The sequence below is a fragment of the Ictalurus punctatus genome, chromosome 20 (genome assembly GCF_001660625.3).
Source record: "Ictalurus punctatus breed USDA103 chromosome 20, Coco_2.0, whole genome shotgun sequence".
Lineage (NCBI taxonomy): Eukaryota > Metazoa > Chordata > Actinopteri > Siluriformes > Ictaluridae > Ictalurus > Ictalurus punctatus.
The window spans coordinates 24352727-24369483 of record NC_030435.2 but is presented as its reverse complement, the minus strand read 5'-3'; the positions used below and the strand labels follow the sequence as shown (position 1 = coordinate 24369483).

General features: G+C 43.3%; 1 protein-coding gene across 1 annotated transcript in view; it reads left to right on the top strand.

Annotated features, from left to right (window-relative positions):
- The first annotated feature begins 92 nt into the window (after nt 1-92).
- xrn1 (5'-3' exoribonuclease 1) overlaps nt 93-16757 on the top strand; it is a 24487-nt gene continuing 7822 nt past the window's right edge. The window contains exons 1-29 of the mRNA XM_053673568.1: nt 93-152; nt 236-314; nt 1190-1422; nt 1649-1746; nt 2447-2556; nt 3165-3275; nt 3383-3468; nt 3589-3676; nt 3845-4013; nt 4681-4748; nt 5221-5355; nt 5446-5515; nt 5603-5708; nt 6640-6729; nt 6997-7153; nt 9535-9654; nt 9744-9913; nt 10042-10159; nt 10342-10437; nt 10529-10632; nt 10708-10836; nt 11420-11582; nt 12466-12579; nt 12674-12772; nt 13023-13138; nt 14011-14247; nt 14525-14660; nt 15142-15198; nt 15412-15544. Of these exons, the coding sequence (XP_053529543.1) occupies nt 240-314; nt 1190-1422; nt 1649-1746; nt 2447-2556; nt 3165-3275; nt 3383-3468; nt 3589-3676; nt 3845-4013; nt 4681-4748; nt 5221-5355; nt 5446-5515; nt 5603-5708; nt 6640-6729; nt 6997-7153; nt 9535-9654; nt 9744-9913; nt 10042-10159; nt 10342-10437; nt 10529-10632; nt 10708-10836; nt 11420-11582; nt 12466-12579; nt 12674-12772; nt 13023-13138; nt 14011-14247; nt 14525-14660; nt 15142-15198; nt 15412-15544 (3388 nt within the window). The 5' untranslated portion in view covers nt 93-152; nt 236-239. The remainder of the gene's footprint in view (nt 153-235; nt 315-1189; nt 1423-1648; nt 1747-2446; nt 2557-3164; nt 3276-3382; nt 3469-3588; nt 3677-3844; nt 4014-4680; nt 4749-5220; nt 5356-5445; nt 5516-5602; nt 5709-6639; nt 6730-6996; nt 7154-9534; nt 9655-9743; nt 9914-10041; nt 10160-10341; nt 10438-10528; nt 10633-10707; nt 10837-11419; nt 11583-12465; nt 12580-12673; nt 12773-13022; nt 13139-14010; nt 14248-14524; nt 14661-15141; nt 15199-15411; nt 15545-16757) is intronic.

Here is a 16757-nt window from a genome sequence, read left to right as displayed (position 1 = left end):
TTGGATACTCCAAACTACGAACCAATCATTCTCCGAATAGTTACATCGTACGACCCAATCCGAGCGCAAGGAGGCGGGACGTGTCGGAATACGAGTTGGAAAACAAACGGAAGCGTAAACTACTAGCTAGAACCCAAGACAGCAATACCAAGGTAGCTATCAAAGTTTATGCAGCTCTTCAGGTTCGCCTCAGAGATTTGTTTACTGATTACTACATTTTTGTTATTTTCCTCAGCAAGATGGGGGTTCCTAAGTTTTACCGATGGATTTCAGAGCGATATCCGTGTCTGAGTGAAGTTGTGAAAGAGCACCAGGTTTGTGTTTATAAATGCTAGTTAGCTTTAGCACTAGCAGCCGGCTAACACTCCCCCTCACTCAGGGTTGTTCATTTTAACATTTCAGTACGTTATTAGGGATTCATTTGGGTTTTAAATAAATCTCTACGTGATGTGAAAGGAATCTAAATTCGACGGGGTCACATTTGGATTTTTAATTTCCAGCGCTTTCGCTCCTCAGCCAAGTCACCAGTGAGGAATTCTGGTACAGTCCTGAATTGGTCTCTGGCACAGTTGTAGTGCACTAGATTGGGAGCAAAGGGAATTATTTAAAGTCGTGAACGAGTGCCCTTAATTAGGGAGGAGGGAAAGATTTGGGATTCGGTTCATGTGCGGTGTAATTTGTAGGTTTGAGAGCTAATTTGTCATGATTAAAGCTCTTGTATTATCTCTATAGCTACCGAGATATAAAAACATTCAACATTTTTATAAATATTATTTAGCAAACATTCATACGCACATAGTTTCATCCAAAATCTACAAGTTTTATTTGTATTTACTAAAGTGATAAAAATCTATTTTGTGTTTTATTGAGATGAAAGAAAACAGAGGCATGATGAAACCAGCTTTATAATATTTCAATTGTTAAATTATTTTCGAGAACGCCGCCATAACTGTTTGGTGTGCAGAAGTTCAGGCCCCCGTGTTAAAATGCGAAAAAGTTCGACAATTTGATAGTCCTCTGATAATCATGTGTTGTGAATCAGTCCAATTTTTTTTCCTTTTCAGTTCTGAAGCTTTAAACGTCACCGGTCTTGCTATAATAATCAGGATTTAACACCGTCCTCGTCGGACACGGGTCCAGCCCTGTCGTTTGTGATTAAAACAGAATTCAAACTTCTTTCCTTTGACAGATCCCGGAGTTTGATAATCTGTACCTGGACATGAACGGGATCATCCACCAGTGCTCGCACCCCAACGATGAGGACGTGCACTTCCGCATCACAGAGGAGAAGATCTTCGCCGACATCTTTCACTACCTCGAAGTGCTCTTTCGCATCATCAAGCCCAGGAAGGTGTTCTTCATGGCCGTGGACGGAGTCGCACCGAGGGCCAAAATGAACCAGCAGCGCGGCAGAAGATTCAGGTACGAACCCGAGGCTAAGTGTACTACACGTCTAACAGGAAGTCGTTTGGTGTTCTGGAGTACGTTAACGAGCTCGTTAGGAAGGTGACGATTAGTGATGGCTTAGACACCTGGATAGTTCAGGTTCAGAAGGAACACTCGTGTATAAGGAACATTTCCACGGGACTACGTCCCAAACCACTACTGTAGGTCACATAAGGTCATGTGCTGTTCTCTTTTCTTTCAGATCAGCGAAGGAAGCAGAGGAAAAGATAAAGAAGGCTCTGGAGAAGGGCGAGGTTTTACCCACCGAGGCCCGCTTCGACTCCAACTGCATCACGCCCGGTTCGTCTTGCAGCTTTCACCCAATAAAAACAACTTAATGCATCCTTTTACTCCATTAAAAAAGCTAAATCCTTTTAATAGTATTTTTCAATAATTGTAATAATAACTGTTTGCTGTAATTTATTATTTCAAATTAATTTTTATAATTGCGTTTATAATAATTCAATAATTATAATTATTAATTAATAAAATTAATTAACTCTAGGTATATTGCGCAAATCCTGCTTTAAAAATATATATATATTTTGCAGCATCCTATTTATTTAAAAACAAATCAGTGTTGTAAATGTATAAAGTTCAGGCATAAGTAATATAATTTATTAATGTTATTAAATAAATCTATTTAGCAATTGAGCTAATTTATAAGCATTAACTGTTTACAGGGTATACGTTATTATTTTATTATATAATCAGACATTTAGTTATATAATTGTATGCACTGTATGGTAATTATATTTATTAAATGATGATAATATTTTGGATGTCCTGGTCAGACGGCTGTTTTTGTTAAGCGCTGTTAAAGTGCTGCGATTAAATTAAATGAAAGTATTTAGTAATAAACGTATGGTCATGAAATCAGACTGAAATATCACAGTTTATCGTTGTTGTTTTTTTCAAGGACGGCACGTAAACGTCCTGGAGTTTCCTTTTGTCTGAGCCGTAATGTTTATTTGTTTATTTGTTTATTGTTTCTCTGTAGGTACGGAGTTCATGGCGCGGCTTCACGAGCAGCTGAAATACTTTGTGCAGAAAAAGCTGTCCACAGACCGAATGTGGCAGGGAGTGCGGGTGTATCTGTCTGGTCACGAGGTGAGCAGAGCGACCCCCCCCACACACACACACACACACACACACACTAATAGCCCACACTCAAATCACCGTACATCCCTAAATATAACTAATGTGTCTAATCTAGCACGCTATATGTGGAGCCTTCACTTTAATGACGTATGATGGTGAGAGAACTTGACTTTCCAGGTTACCATGACAACTGGCTCCTGTTTAGGCTTCTATCCCAAACTGCCATACTGTTATTATGCTAAATACACACACACACACACACACACACACACACACACATGCATGCACGGAGTGTAATCCACCCATGATACAGATGTGATTTCTTCAGAAATCAAAAATCTACATCGGGTAAATGTCCGATCTGCTTTTTTGACGTTTGGTTTAAACCTATCCGATTCAAACGAGCAGTTAAAGAGGCCAATAACGTAAAGTTAAATATAGTGAAGCTATCAGTGGGTGTGGTTTCCGTCGCTGCGACTCGGTTAAATAAGATCACAGACGTGGTGTATAAACATTAATACGCTGTACTGTGTAAATGTCGTGTGTGGTTTTTTTTATTGTTTTTTTTTTTTTTTTAATGCGCATTAAACATATAGTTTTTTTTTTTTGGTCAACAGACTCCAGGAGAAGGTGAGCACAAGATCATGGAATTCATTCGGTCCGAGCTCGCCAAACCGGGCCACGATCCGAACACACGACACTGCCTGTACGGCCTGGACGCTGACCTGGTGTGTATCCTCAGTGGGTGTGTTTGTGGGGGAGTGGGGTCAGGGGTGTGTGTGTGTGTGTGTGTTTGTCTGTCTATACTTGAATCTCTTTCTCTCGGTCTCTGTAGATAATGCTGGGGCTGACGAGTCACGAGCCTCACTTCTCTCTGCTCAGAGAGGAGGTACGCTTCGGGGGGAAAAAGAATCAGAAGAGGTTTGTTTTGTCCTGGGGATGGAGAGATGTGCGTGTGTGTGTGTGTGTGTGTGTGTGTGTGTGTGTGTGTGTGTGTGTGTGTGTTAGAGTTTAACTGGTTCCACTGGTTTATTTCTGCAGAATAACAGCTCCAGAGGAGACAACGTTCCACCTGCTCCATCTTTCCCTCATGAGGGAGTACATTGACTACGAGTTCTCTCCTCTGAGGGTCAGCATCGCTACACACGCACCACACACACACACACACACACACACACACACACACACACACACAGCCGAGCACATTACCACTGGACAAAGAGACCTGATGTTTTGTAATCATGCTGTAAGTGTACCTCTGGGTTGTGATGTGTGTGTGTGTGTGTGTGTGTCTCAGGAGCGGATCTCCTTCCCGTATGATGTGGAGCGGATTATAGACGACTGGATCCTGATGGGCTTCCTGGTGGGAAACGACTTCATCCCCCACCTGCCTCACCTGCACATTAACCAGGACGCCCTGCCCCTGCTCTACAGAACATACATCACTGTCCTGCCCACACTCGGGGGTCAGACATGCTTAAATACACACTACTGCTCAAAAGTTTACACACACTTATTCTTTATTTTTATTTTTTTTTCCCTACATTTTAGAACAATAATAAAGTCATCAAAACTCTGGAGTAACACAAACGGAACTATGGGAATCATGTTGTGATAAATAATCCAAAATAAATCTAAATAATTGAGTATTTTATCATCTTCGGAGTAGACGCCCTTTTTCCCGAGAATTTCCAGAAATGTTTTCTTGTTGTTGTTTACTTTTTTCTCGGCGTTTTCTCGACTGATTTCTTGAGGAATTTCCCTGAGAAGCTTTTAAACGGTATTAAAGGAGTTCACACCGACGCTGCACACCCATCTCCTGCTTTACGGAATATTCCCCTCCGAGTCGTCCGTTTAAATTTTTTTTTAAAGAGTTTTTTTTTTGTAAATAAAACATTAGTTTTCTAATAAAAGAAACGAATACGTCGGCAGGATTATATTTTTGTCTGCAACACCGATTTCACACATTTAATCACACACCTTCACATCAAAAGCTTTTTAACATCATGAGAAACATTTCAGTCTCCAAACTTTTGACCCGTAGTGCGAGTGCGTGAGTGCGAGTGCGTGAGTGAGAGACTGTGTGTAAATTTAAATGTGTGTGTGTTTGATTTCTCTCTCTGTGTTCATTAGGATACCTGAATGAAAACGGTCACCTAAACCTGGCTCACTTCGAGAAGTATCTGGAGAAGCTGGCAGAGGTCTGTGTGTGTGTGTGTGTGTGTGTGTGTGTGTACATCCTGTAATTGCAGTCCTTCAGTTCTTCACATGACTTTATGCAGAACAGTGGAAGTCCACATGTTTATACAGTAATGATTACTGATCTCTGATTGGATGTTTCTGGAGTTGATAATAATAAACGTAATAAAGGAGCAGAGTGATTTATACTGAACTCTTTCTCTGTGTTTATACTGAACTCTTTCTCTGTGTTTATACTGAACTCTTTCTGTGTTTATACTGAACTCTTTCTCTGTGTTTATACTGAACTCTTTCTCTGTATTCATACTGAACTCTTTCTCTGTATTCATACTGAACTCTTTCTCTGTATTCATACTGAACTCTTTCTCTGTATTCATACTGAACTCTTTCTCTGTATTCATACTGAACTCTTTCTCTGCACACGGTGTTTAAACGAGCTCCATTTAGTTTTTTTTCCTTCTCCCCTACGTCCAGTTTGACCGCGAGCACTTCAGCGAGGTGTTTGTGGACCTGAAGTGGTTTGAGAGCAAAGTGGGGAACAAATACGTGAACGAAGCGGCCGGTCTCGCCGCCGAGGAGGAGCAGGGCAGACAGGGCAGGCGGAACAAGGTGAGGGGGGGGGGGGCAACTAAAAATACACAAAATAATACTCCGAGCTTGGGTTTGCAGAGGAAATTAAATGTTCTGCTTTGTTTTCAGCCTTTTAAGGACTCTCTCAGTCTGGCAGCTTTGGATGGAGACAAAGACTTACCCTGTTCTACAGGAAGAGGTACACACGCACACGCACGCACACACACGCACACACACAGAGTTATCACTATTCTCACATTTCTGCCTCTTTCCCACAATGCAACAGGAGGTGCCGAGGAGGACGGCGAGGACGAGGACATGTTCGAGACGGAGTTCCGGCAGTATAAGAGAACGTACTACATGACCAAGATGGATGTAGAGGTGGTCTCAGAGTGAGTGGATGGCTTCTCTTCTTTTCTTTTTTTCAATTCAATTTAATTTTATTTGTACAGCGCTTTTTACAATGGACATTGTCTCAAAGCAGCTTTACAGAAACATATAAACATAGGATACAGATATTAAAAGTGAGAATTTATACCAATTGAGCGAGCCGGTGGCGAGGAAAAACTCCCTGAGATGTTTTAAGAGGAAGAAACTTTGAGAGGAACCCGACTCAGAAGGAAACCCGTCCTCATCTGGGTAACAACAGATAGTGTGAAAAAGTTCATTACGGATTTATATGAAGTCTGTTTGACCTTAGAAGCAGCCGTAGTCCCAGCAATCTGGAATTGGAGTAGGTGAGAGCGCCATCCAGAGGCAGGACATCCGAACGGATCAGGCAGGTCCGGAGAGCAGAGAGGATCAGGATCTCTAGTATCTCCTTAAAATCGTGTGTGGCTCGGCAGAAGGAGAGAGGGAGAGAGGAGATTATTGGGACTGTGCTTAGCGTAACAGAAAGTCTAGTCAGGGTAGGCTTGAGTAAACAAATACGTTTTAAGCCTAGACTTAAACACTGAGACTGTGTCTGAGTCCCGAACACTAACTGGAAGACTGTTCCATAACTGTGGGGCTCTATAAGAGAAAGCTCTTCCCCCTGCTGTAGCCTTCACTATTCCCGGTACCAACAAATAGCCTGCACCTTTTGATCTAAGTAGGCGTGGGGGGATCATAGAAAACCGAGAGGTCGCTTAGATACTGTGGCGCGAGACCGTTTAGTGCTTTATATGCTAATAATGGTATTTTATACTATAGTATCTTCTCTTTCTAACGTTGTATGCTAGCAGATTAGCTGAGGTTTAGTAGATAATAGATTTAGTAGATAACATGAAACCTGGTAAGATGGGGTTGAAACGTGTCGTGTTTTTTTGTCTGTCTGGTTTGCAGTGATTTCTTGGCCGGTCAGGCTCGCTGCTATGTGGAGGGAATCCAGTGGATCCTGCATTATTACTACCACGGAGTTCAGTCCTGGAGCTGGTGAGGAAACTGTTCAGGAGTGACTGTATACCCCCCCCCCCCCTCTCTCTCCCCCTCGCTCGTTCTCTCTCACTCTCACTCTCCCCCTCGCTCGCTCTCTCTCTCTCTCCCTCCCCCTCGCTCACTCTCTCTCTCTCTCTCCCTCCCCCTCGCTCGCTCTCTCTCTCTCTCTCTCTCTCTCTCTCTCTCTCTCTCTCTCCCCCTCGCTCGCTCTCTCTCTCTCTGTGTATAATGAAGGACATTTAAGGCGTGACTCTGTGTGTACAGGTATTACCCGTATCACTACGCACCTTTCCTCTCTGATGTGAGGAACATTGCTCACCTCACATTGACCTTTGACCTGGGAAAACCCTTCATGCCCTTTGAACAGCTGCTGGGTGTTTTACCTTCAGCTAGCAAAGAGCTGCTGCCTGAATGCTACCAGGTAACACACACAGACACACACAGAGGTGACCTTGTTAATAATAAAGTATTTTATGTGTATAAAAAAAACAAACTGAAAAGCAAATAGATGGTCAGACAGACAGGTGAATAGACAGACAGGCAGACGGAGGAATAGACAAGCAGACGGAGGAATAGACAGACAGACTGGGGTATAGACAGGCAGACTGAGGAATAGATAGGCAGACAGACTGATAGACTGGGGAATAGACAGACTGGGGAAGAGACAGACAGACAGACAGACTGGGGAAGAGACAGACAGAGAGACAGACTGGGGAAGAGACAGACAGACAGACAGACAGACTGGGGAAGAGACAGACAGACAGACAGACAGACTGGGGAAGAGAGAGACAGACAGACTGGGGAAGAGAGAGACAGACAGACAGACTGGGGAAGAGAGAGACAGACAGACAGACTGGGGAAGAGAGAGACAGACAGACAGACTGGGGAAGAGAGAGACAGACAGACAGACTGGGGAAGAGAGAGACAGACAGACAGACTGGGGAAGAGAGAGACAGACAGACAGACTGGGGAAGAGAGAGACAGACAGACAGACTGGGGAAGAGAGAGACAGACAGACAGACTGGGGAAGAGAGAGACAGACAGACAGACTGGGGAAGAGAGAGACAGACAGACAGACTGGGGAAGAGAGAGACAGACAGACAGACTGGGGAAGAGAGAGACAGACAGACAGACTGGGGAAGAGAGAGACAGACAGACAGACTGGGGAAGAGAGAGACAGACAGACAGACTGGGGAAGAGAGAGACAGACTGGGGAAGAGAGAGACAGACTGGGGAAGAGAGAGACAGACTGGGGAAGAGAGAGACAGACTGGGGAAGAGAGAGACAGACTGGGGAAGAGAGAGACAGACTGGGGAAGAGAGAGACAGACAGACAGACTGGGGAAGAGAGAGACAGACAGACAGACTGGGGAAGAGAGAGACAGACAGACAGACTGGGGAAGAGAGAGACAGACAGACAGACTGGGGAAGAGAGAGACAGACAGACAGACTGGGGAAGAGAGAGACAGACAGACAGACTGGGGAAGAGAGAGACAGACAGACAGACTGGGGAAGAGAGAGACAGACAGACAGACTGGGGAAGAGAGAGACAGACAGACAGACTGGGGAAGAGAGAGACAGACAGACAGACTGGGGAAGAGAGACAGACAGACTGGGGAAGAGAGACAGACAGACTGGGGAAGACAGACAGACAGACTGGGGAAGACAGACAGACAGACTGGGGAAGACAGACAGACAGACTGGGGAAGACAGACAGACAGACTGGGGAAGACAGACAGACAGACTGGGGAAGACAGACAGACAGACTGGTGAAGACAGACAGACAGACTGGGGAAGAGACAGACAGACAGACAGACTGGGGAAGAGACAGACAGACAGACAGACTGGGGAAGAGACAGACAGACAGACAGACTGGGGAAGAGACAGACAGACAGACAGACTGGGGAAGAGACAGACAGACAGACAGACTGGGGAAGAGACAGACAGACAGACAGACAGACTGGGGAAGAGACAGACAGACAGACTGGGGAAGAGACAGACAGGGGAAGACAGACTGGGGAAGACAGACAGACAGACTGGGGAAGACAGACAGACAGACTGGGGAAGAGAGAGACAGACAGACAGACAGACTGGGGAAGAGAGAGACAGACAGACAGACAGACTGGGGAAGAGAGAGACAGACAGACAGACAGACAGACTGGGGAAGAGACAGACAGACAGACTGGGGAAGAGACAGACAGACAGACTGGGGAAGAGACAGACAGACAGACTGGGGGATAGACTGACAGACAGAGGAATAGATAGGCAGACAGACAGACTGGGGAATAGACAGACAGACAGACTGGGGAACAGACAGACAGACAGAGGAAGAGATAGACAGACAGACAGACAGACAGACAGACAGACAGACAGACTGGGGAACAGACAGACAGACAGACCTAGGAAGAGACAGACAGACTGGGGAACAGACAGACAGACAGACCTAGGAAGAGACAGACAGACAGACAGACTGGGGAAGAGACAGACAGACAGACCGGGGAAGAGACAGACAGACAGACAGACTGGGGAAGAGACAGACAGACAGACTGGGGAAGAGACAGACAGACAGACTGGGGGATAGACAGACAGACAGACTGGGGGATAGACTGACAGACAGAGGAATAGATAGGCAGACAGACAGACTGGGGAATAGACAGACAGACAGACAGACAGACAGGCAGACGGAGGAATAGAGAAGGTGAAAGAGAAATAAACAGTATAAAAGACACAGATTTGTCCTCAGAAATAAATATATATGTGTGTGTGTGTGTGTGTTTGGCGTGTGTGTTTGCACGTGTGTCAGCACCTGATGACGTCTCCGAGCTCTCCGATTATCGAGTATTACCCCGTGGATTTTAGGACCGACCTGAACGGGAAGCAGCAGGAGTGGGAGGCCGTCGTCCTCATCCCCTTCATCGACGAGGTTGGACACTTTCACACACCTGTGCATCTAATACACACTCGCCTGCATCAAGCTCCGCCTTATGGTGTGTGTGTATGTGTATGTTTCAGGAACGACTGCTGGCAGCCATGGCCCTTTACACAGACTGTCTGAGTAAATCGGAGCGAGCGAGGAACAGACACACTGAGTGTGCAGTGTACTACTACGACAAAGAGCTCGACTTCACACTCGCATCACCACTGCCTGAGGTTTTCCCCAACGTCACACACTGCCACGCCAGGTACACACACACACACACAGACACACGCACACACCTGATTACTAACTTAATAATACATTCAGATTGAAGGGACAAATTCTGACTGTGTGTGTGTGTGTGTGTGTGTGTGTGTGTGTGTGCGTGTGTAGGTCAATGCCTGTGCCCATGGACGCTTGGCGAGTGTCTCTGGACGGCGTTGGACGCCGAATCGATCGGAGCGCGCTGTATTTCTGCGGCTTTCCCACCTTACAGCACATCCAACATAAAGTAAATATCACTCACATCGCTACGTTTATGATGTTATTATTTTTATTATTTTTTAAATTATTATTATTATTATTGTAATGACTATCACAAATTTAACAACATCACAGCATTAGAAAGTAAATTTATCTTCACATAAACTTTAAAGCGGTCAGACTGAATAACTTCCTGCTCGTTTTTGTCAGTTCTATAAGAAGAAGAGCGGCGTGGTCGTGTTCCAGCAGAGCAGCCGAGGAGAAAACATGATGCTGGAGATTTTAGCTGGCCAGCAGGGGGAGCCGGTACGCACGCTTTCTTATTTAAATACAAACAAAAACGAGTTAAGCGTAAAGTGTGTGTGTGAGAGATTTTACTTAGTGTGTGTGTGTTTAGGTTTTGGAGGACGTCGCAGCGCTCGTGTTGGGGAAGTCTGTGTTTGTGAACTGGCCTCACCTGGAGGAGGCGTGCGTGGTCGCCGTGTCGGACGGAGAAGCAAAGTAAGTTCACCTGAACGGTGGGCGGGGTTATTTCATCTCTCATGAATATTATAATATGATGGTTCTGTCTCTCAGGTTTTTCCTGGAGGAGGCCGGAGGAGTGCTGAAGCCGTACGAGGACACGCCTCCGCCCGTTAAAGTGGTGTATCTGAGCGACAAAGAGCAGAAGGACTGGGTTAAAGAGGTGCAGGGCATCACCGAGCAGTAAGAGCCTCCTCGTGTAGTCCGTTATCGTTTCTATAGCGACAGCTCGTTCACGTAAACAGCGACATAATCATCGAAGTAAGGAGACGTTTATGTAATGTTTATGGAAGGAGTCTCCAGTGTCAGCGCTGTGTAACAGACAGAGGTAAAGCTGTAACTTGAAGTTTTCCACATCTTCAGGACAGAGTTTACACTTCTGTGTGGTTTCTATGGTAACACGACCAGCTGCGTTTCTGTTTTTTGTTTTTTTTTAATGTAAAGAGAAGGACTAAAGAGGGAGAACAGAGAGAGAGAGAGAGGGGGAGAATAGAGAGAGAGAGCGGGAGAATAGAGAGGGGGGAGAACAGATAGAGAGAGGGGGAGAACAGAGAGAGGGATGGTGAGGGAACGAGTGTTTATCGCTGCTATAACTAAGCTATGTTCTTTAATAGACTAATTTTAATTGCTATGTATTTCACTATAACAGCAGAATTATCCCTCCATACTTAAATAAATAAATGAATGAATGAATGAATGACTGGTGTAGCATTTGTGGCCGTGTCCTGCTCCTGTACGCTAACTCCATCTCTCTGCCTGTTTGCAGTCACAGTAAGCGTAAAGGTGTGGTGATAAACGAGACGTCGATGCTGCTCTACGCTCGGCTCCTCACAGGCAGGAAGTACGTCATCTCGCCGACCGGTCAGGTCCGTCTGGAGAAACAGTGGGCCAAACAGATCCTGCCCTTCGCTTACCAAACCATCGTTAAGGTACTTCTAACGACCGGCGGCGGTCTGGCCCGAAACCCCGACTGTTACAGAAGCGTTGTTCTCTATTATCCTTCAAAATAAATTGATTTACAAATCTCTTGACGCTTTTTATCATTTAAAACTGAAACAAATCCACGTTACTGTCTATGCGTACTGTACACTGTGGGCCAAAAGTTTGTGGACACTCGGCTGAAGTATTCTCGTGATCTTAAAAAGCTTTCGATCTGAAGGCGTGTGATTAAACGTGTGAAACCGGTGCCGTAGACAAAAATATAACCGTGCCGACGTATTAATTTCTTTCATTAGAAAACTAAAATCTTTTTTTTTTTTTTTTTTAAACGGACGACTCGGAGGGAAATATTCCTAAAAGCAGCGTCGGTGTGAACGCCTTTAATACTGTTTAAAATCATCTCAGGGAAATCCCTCAAGAAATCACCAAGAATACATTTCTGGAACGTTCTAGGCAAAAAGGTCTTCACAGTCTACTTTGAAGATGCTAAAATACTAAATTATTTAGATTTATTTAGGTTTTTTTTTTTTTTATCACAAAGCTCTGATTTGCGTACCAACCTACTGGATTTTGTAGATTAGTGAATACTTTTGAATGTAAGGTCAGTTTTCAGTTTGAGATGCGGCTCATGACGGCAGTCAAGACGACGGCGGGGAGAGAGAACTAGCCAGCTTGCGAACAGTGGCGCTCGCGTAGCAGCTACTTCACGTATAACCCAGCCTTTAGAGTAATAATAATAGTAAGTTGGCAAATCTAACTCATGAAAGTAGCAATTCCACAAATATTGGTTTTACAATGTAATTCTGATTAAAATCAGGTTTTTAACTCCACTTATTAAAGTCTCAGTAACGGTCTTCTGTTTGTTCTCTTCAGGACATCAAGGCCTTCGATTCGTCCTCGTCTCGGTTCAAAACGCTGGAGGAGCTTTTCCCCGTCTCCACCACCGTGTTCATGGTGGGAAACCCGTATTACGGAGCGATGGGAGAGGTGAGCGTTCCTCAGATCGTTACAGTCACTCAGGTGTTTGGGTTTTTTTCTAATACTTGATCAGTTTTTTTCTTCCTTGAATGTTTTTGTTTAGGTGCAGGATTCGAGCGACGTCCTCGTCGAGGGACGTGTGCGTGTGGTGTTCACTGTGCCGTGCGAACCTCACCTCGATGCCTTAATTCAGAACCAGCATGTCAGTCCGGCTTTCACCTTTTATTACAATATATCTATTCAGTATTTTAATAGCTCAGACTCTGAAGCCACCCCTATTCAAGAGGCGCACTTTCCTTAACTCTTTCTTTAATGTTTTGTTGATTTTGTTTTGCCGTGTGTTTATTCAGCATCTAAAATGAATACAGCAATTAGACGTTTGAGTAGATAATAATGAGCACTCTGGTAATAAATACTGAAACCTTTGCTCTCCTCGGGTTCCTCTTACTCAGAAATACTCCATAAAGTACAGTCCCGGCTACGTCCTGGCCTCACGCCTCGGCATCACCAGCTACCTGGTCTCCAGGTTCTCCGGAAGCATCTTCATCGGAAGAGGATCCAAGAAGAAGTCAGTGCAGCTCGTATTCACGTTGTAATTCACCTACAGACCATCTCGCATCACGATCAGTAACGTCCTGCTTATAAGCACTGAAACCTTATTATAGAGTTTATTTATTTTATTTATACGTTTAAAGTAATTGCTCGCTTCAAGAAAATGCAACCATCAGAAGTAACAACAATTAATTAATTAATTAATTATTAATTAAATTAATATATTTTTTAAAGCGCTGTTTATATAAATACGTCATGTCATTAATAAAGCAAGTGTTAGTTAATTAGTTAAACACATCATTAATAATTATTTATTGTAGCATAATATATTAGCATTATAACATTAATTAATGTGTGTGAGAGAAATTATAATAATATTAATTTAGTGTATTTATAGTATATATTATAGTAGATTACATTTATTTTAAGTATAAATAAGTGTGTAAATATAACAAATTGTAATAATTAACTACTTGTTGATTGATTAACGATTTAGTTGATACGTCGATACATTATTGATTAAATGGTACAATTACAGCTTTAATATTAGAATAAACATTTTATTCATTGAATTAATTATTACTCAAGCCACAGTGATCTTAATTAATGAGACGTATGAATATAATTTGACATCATAATAATAATTGTTATTATCGTTTAGAATATTTTCGCTTCTGTGTCATTAGGGTTTTATAAGTTGTCGAAGTGAGTAGGTTTTCAATGAAAGTTTTCCGATGGCACAATATTTATTTAATGCTCAATCTCATTACATTCTAGACTTATCGACTGTGTACAACCATTTGGTCAGGTGGTTATTGTTTTATTTATTTTCTCTCTCTCTGTGTGTGTGTGTGTGTGTGTGTGTGTGTGTGTGTGTGTGTCGCTCAGTCCTCACGGTGAGCAGAGAGCCAACGTGGGTCTGAATCTGAAGTTCAACAAGAAGAACGAGGAGGTTCCGGGCTACACCAAGAGAACGGAGAAGGAGTGGCTGTACTCGGCCGGTGTGGAGGAGCTGCTAGCCGAGTATCTGGAGCGCTTCTCCGAGGTGTTCGACTACGTTTCCAGGAACAGCCATGACGATTTGTTTTACGAGGACGATATCTGGCCAGGAGATGACGAGAACGGGTACATCTCTCTTTCTCACGCGCGCGCACACACACACACACACACACACACACACACACACACACACCCTAAACACCACCCTGTCGTGGTCCTGCATGTGTCCACACTCGGTGAAGTGCGTACGTGAAGTTGATATTCATCAGCATTAGAACACAGCACTATATAACGCTGATATAAACACGGCGATTCAAACAAGTTGATCAGTATAGAAACACGTCTGCTGTAATCATATCTCTCTCTCTCTCTCTCTTTCTCTCTTTCTCTCTCTCTCTCTCAGAGCTGAGAAGGTTCAGGAAATCACCGCCTGGCTGAAGATGCATCCCGTTAGCTCCTCCTCCCGAGCGTCATGTGACCTCCAGATTCTGGACGGAGGCATTGTGGGCAAGATTGAGGAAGAGCTGGAGAAAGCTAAGGTGATCTCACACACACACACACACACACACACACACACACACACACACACACATTCTGAACACAGTGATGGTAAAGTTCTTATTTCTTTCCCATAAACACACACCACCACATTTTGATGATGTATATAAGATGACGGTATAAGAAAATGAATTCATTTCTGTGATAAAGAAGTGATGGAGATTTTCACTAGTTTTTTTTCTCTTTTTTACTTAGTTTTTACTTTTTTTTTACTTCTTTTCACTTTTATTTCACTATTATTTTTATTGATATGAATTATTATAATATGTTTAATTATGTGCTTTTTTTTATTTTTATATATATGAATGCTAGATTGTATAAATAATTTCTTAATTGAATTACTTGAAAGGTTTTAAAGTGTGTGTTTATGTTGTATAATTTATATCATGTATTATAATATGGGTATATATATACATACACACACACATAAACAAATTAAAAAATATATATATAATTTTACAGGCAAAGAAGAGCAACAAGAAAGTGCGTGTCACAGTGAAGCCTCACCTGCTGTTCCGGGTGAGCGCGCACTTCCCTTAAAATAAAACAAACACTTAAATGACCACTGCAAGTCACTTAAACGCTTCACACAGTCCACTTCCTGTTCCGTGCTTTAAGAAAAATAAATGTAACTGCTGCAGTGTAAGAGGAATAAAACATTCAGGACGTGCTGTTACAGGGAAATAATCACAATCCAGTGTTTATGACCTCATTATATGGTTTACATTCCAGCCTCTGGAGCAGCAGCATGGTGTAGTTCCTGACCCCGATGCCGATTATCACCTGTTTGACCGCGTCATCAACGTCAGGGAGAATTTCTCTGTTCCGCTCGGCCTCAGAGGAACCATCATCGGCATCAAAGGAGGTACGGCACGCCCTCGTATTTACTTCCTGAAATGATAGACCGACAACCCAGAAGGGCTTTAAAGGTGAGGGCAGGGCGATATGATGTAACACCGATATCATGATGTATACTAAAGCTGCAAGAAGCGTTTTCGGGGGCCAAGCACCCAGAATCGGTGAGCCGCACGTTCACAGACTAAATTTCTTGAAAAGCCGAGCCGTAATTATAATCAAAGGGATTCAAGAACGATTCGTAGTTCCACGCATTTGCCAGTCTGCTATGGGAGAATGGTTCTGAATACCAGTGTTCCTTTAATAATTTTTGTTTAGACCGATCTCAAGATGATGTGAGCCAAATTTGAAGCCGAAATGGCACTCGGATGGAAGCGTTTTCGGCATGTTATTGCAACGGCCATGAAATTTGTTGCATAGCCTCATGACACGGTCCTGTAGATGCCTACCAAGATTTGAGTCCGTGTGCAAAGTCGCTGCCTCACTTCCTGTTTGGCAGCTTGCCATCGGATTCGTCAGCCCAATACAGACAAACCGTTTGGAATATCGGCGTTCCTTTGTTACTCTGAAGATGACGTGTGACGTTTGGTTGTGATTGGACAAAATTTGTAGGAGGAGTAGCGATAAAACAGTTTTTGGTTCTCCGGGCTGCCCTAGACACCCTAGCCAGAAGAAGAAAAGGTAGAAAACAGTAGGGTTCGGTGCTCGGTCCCCGCATTCGATCACTTTTCTGAGATATCGTAGGTATTGTGATACCTTTTTAGAATAAAAAAAAAATTGCATTAACAAACTTCACTAATTTTTATTAAGTTTTGAATCTTTTTACAGATTTAAAAGAAATTTCCTCCTTTTCAGTTTTAATTGATTTTTGTACACCTTAAATAATATTATTATTATTATTATTATTATTATTATCACGAAGCTAATTGTTGAATGGCTTGTTTTTAAGCGCACTGCTGTTTCCTGGTAGTCTTCTTTGTTAGGGATATGATGCATAATCACGTACTGTAGAAACGTCTTGAAATATGGTGACGTGATCGTTTCGTCACATCGCCCCGCCCTAGTGATGTCATCAGGTGTGGGTCGCTATCTGGCGGTGGTGTTTATTTTCTCTCTGTACAGCTGATTGGGATTACGTCTGTAATTACTGGCTGTATTATTTACATTACGTGTTTACATACGGTGTTTGATGTTGATTGTTGTTTTTTTAAATCTTGTTTTTT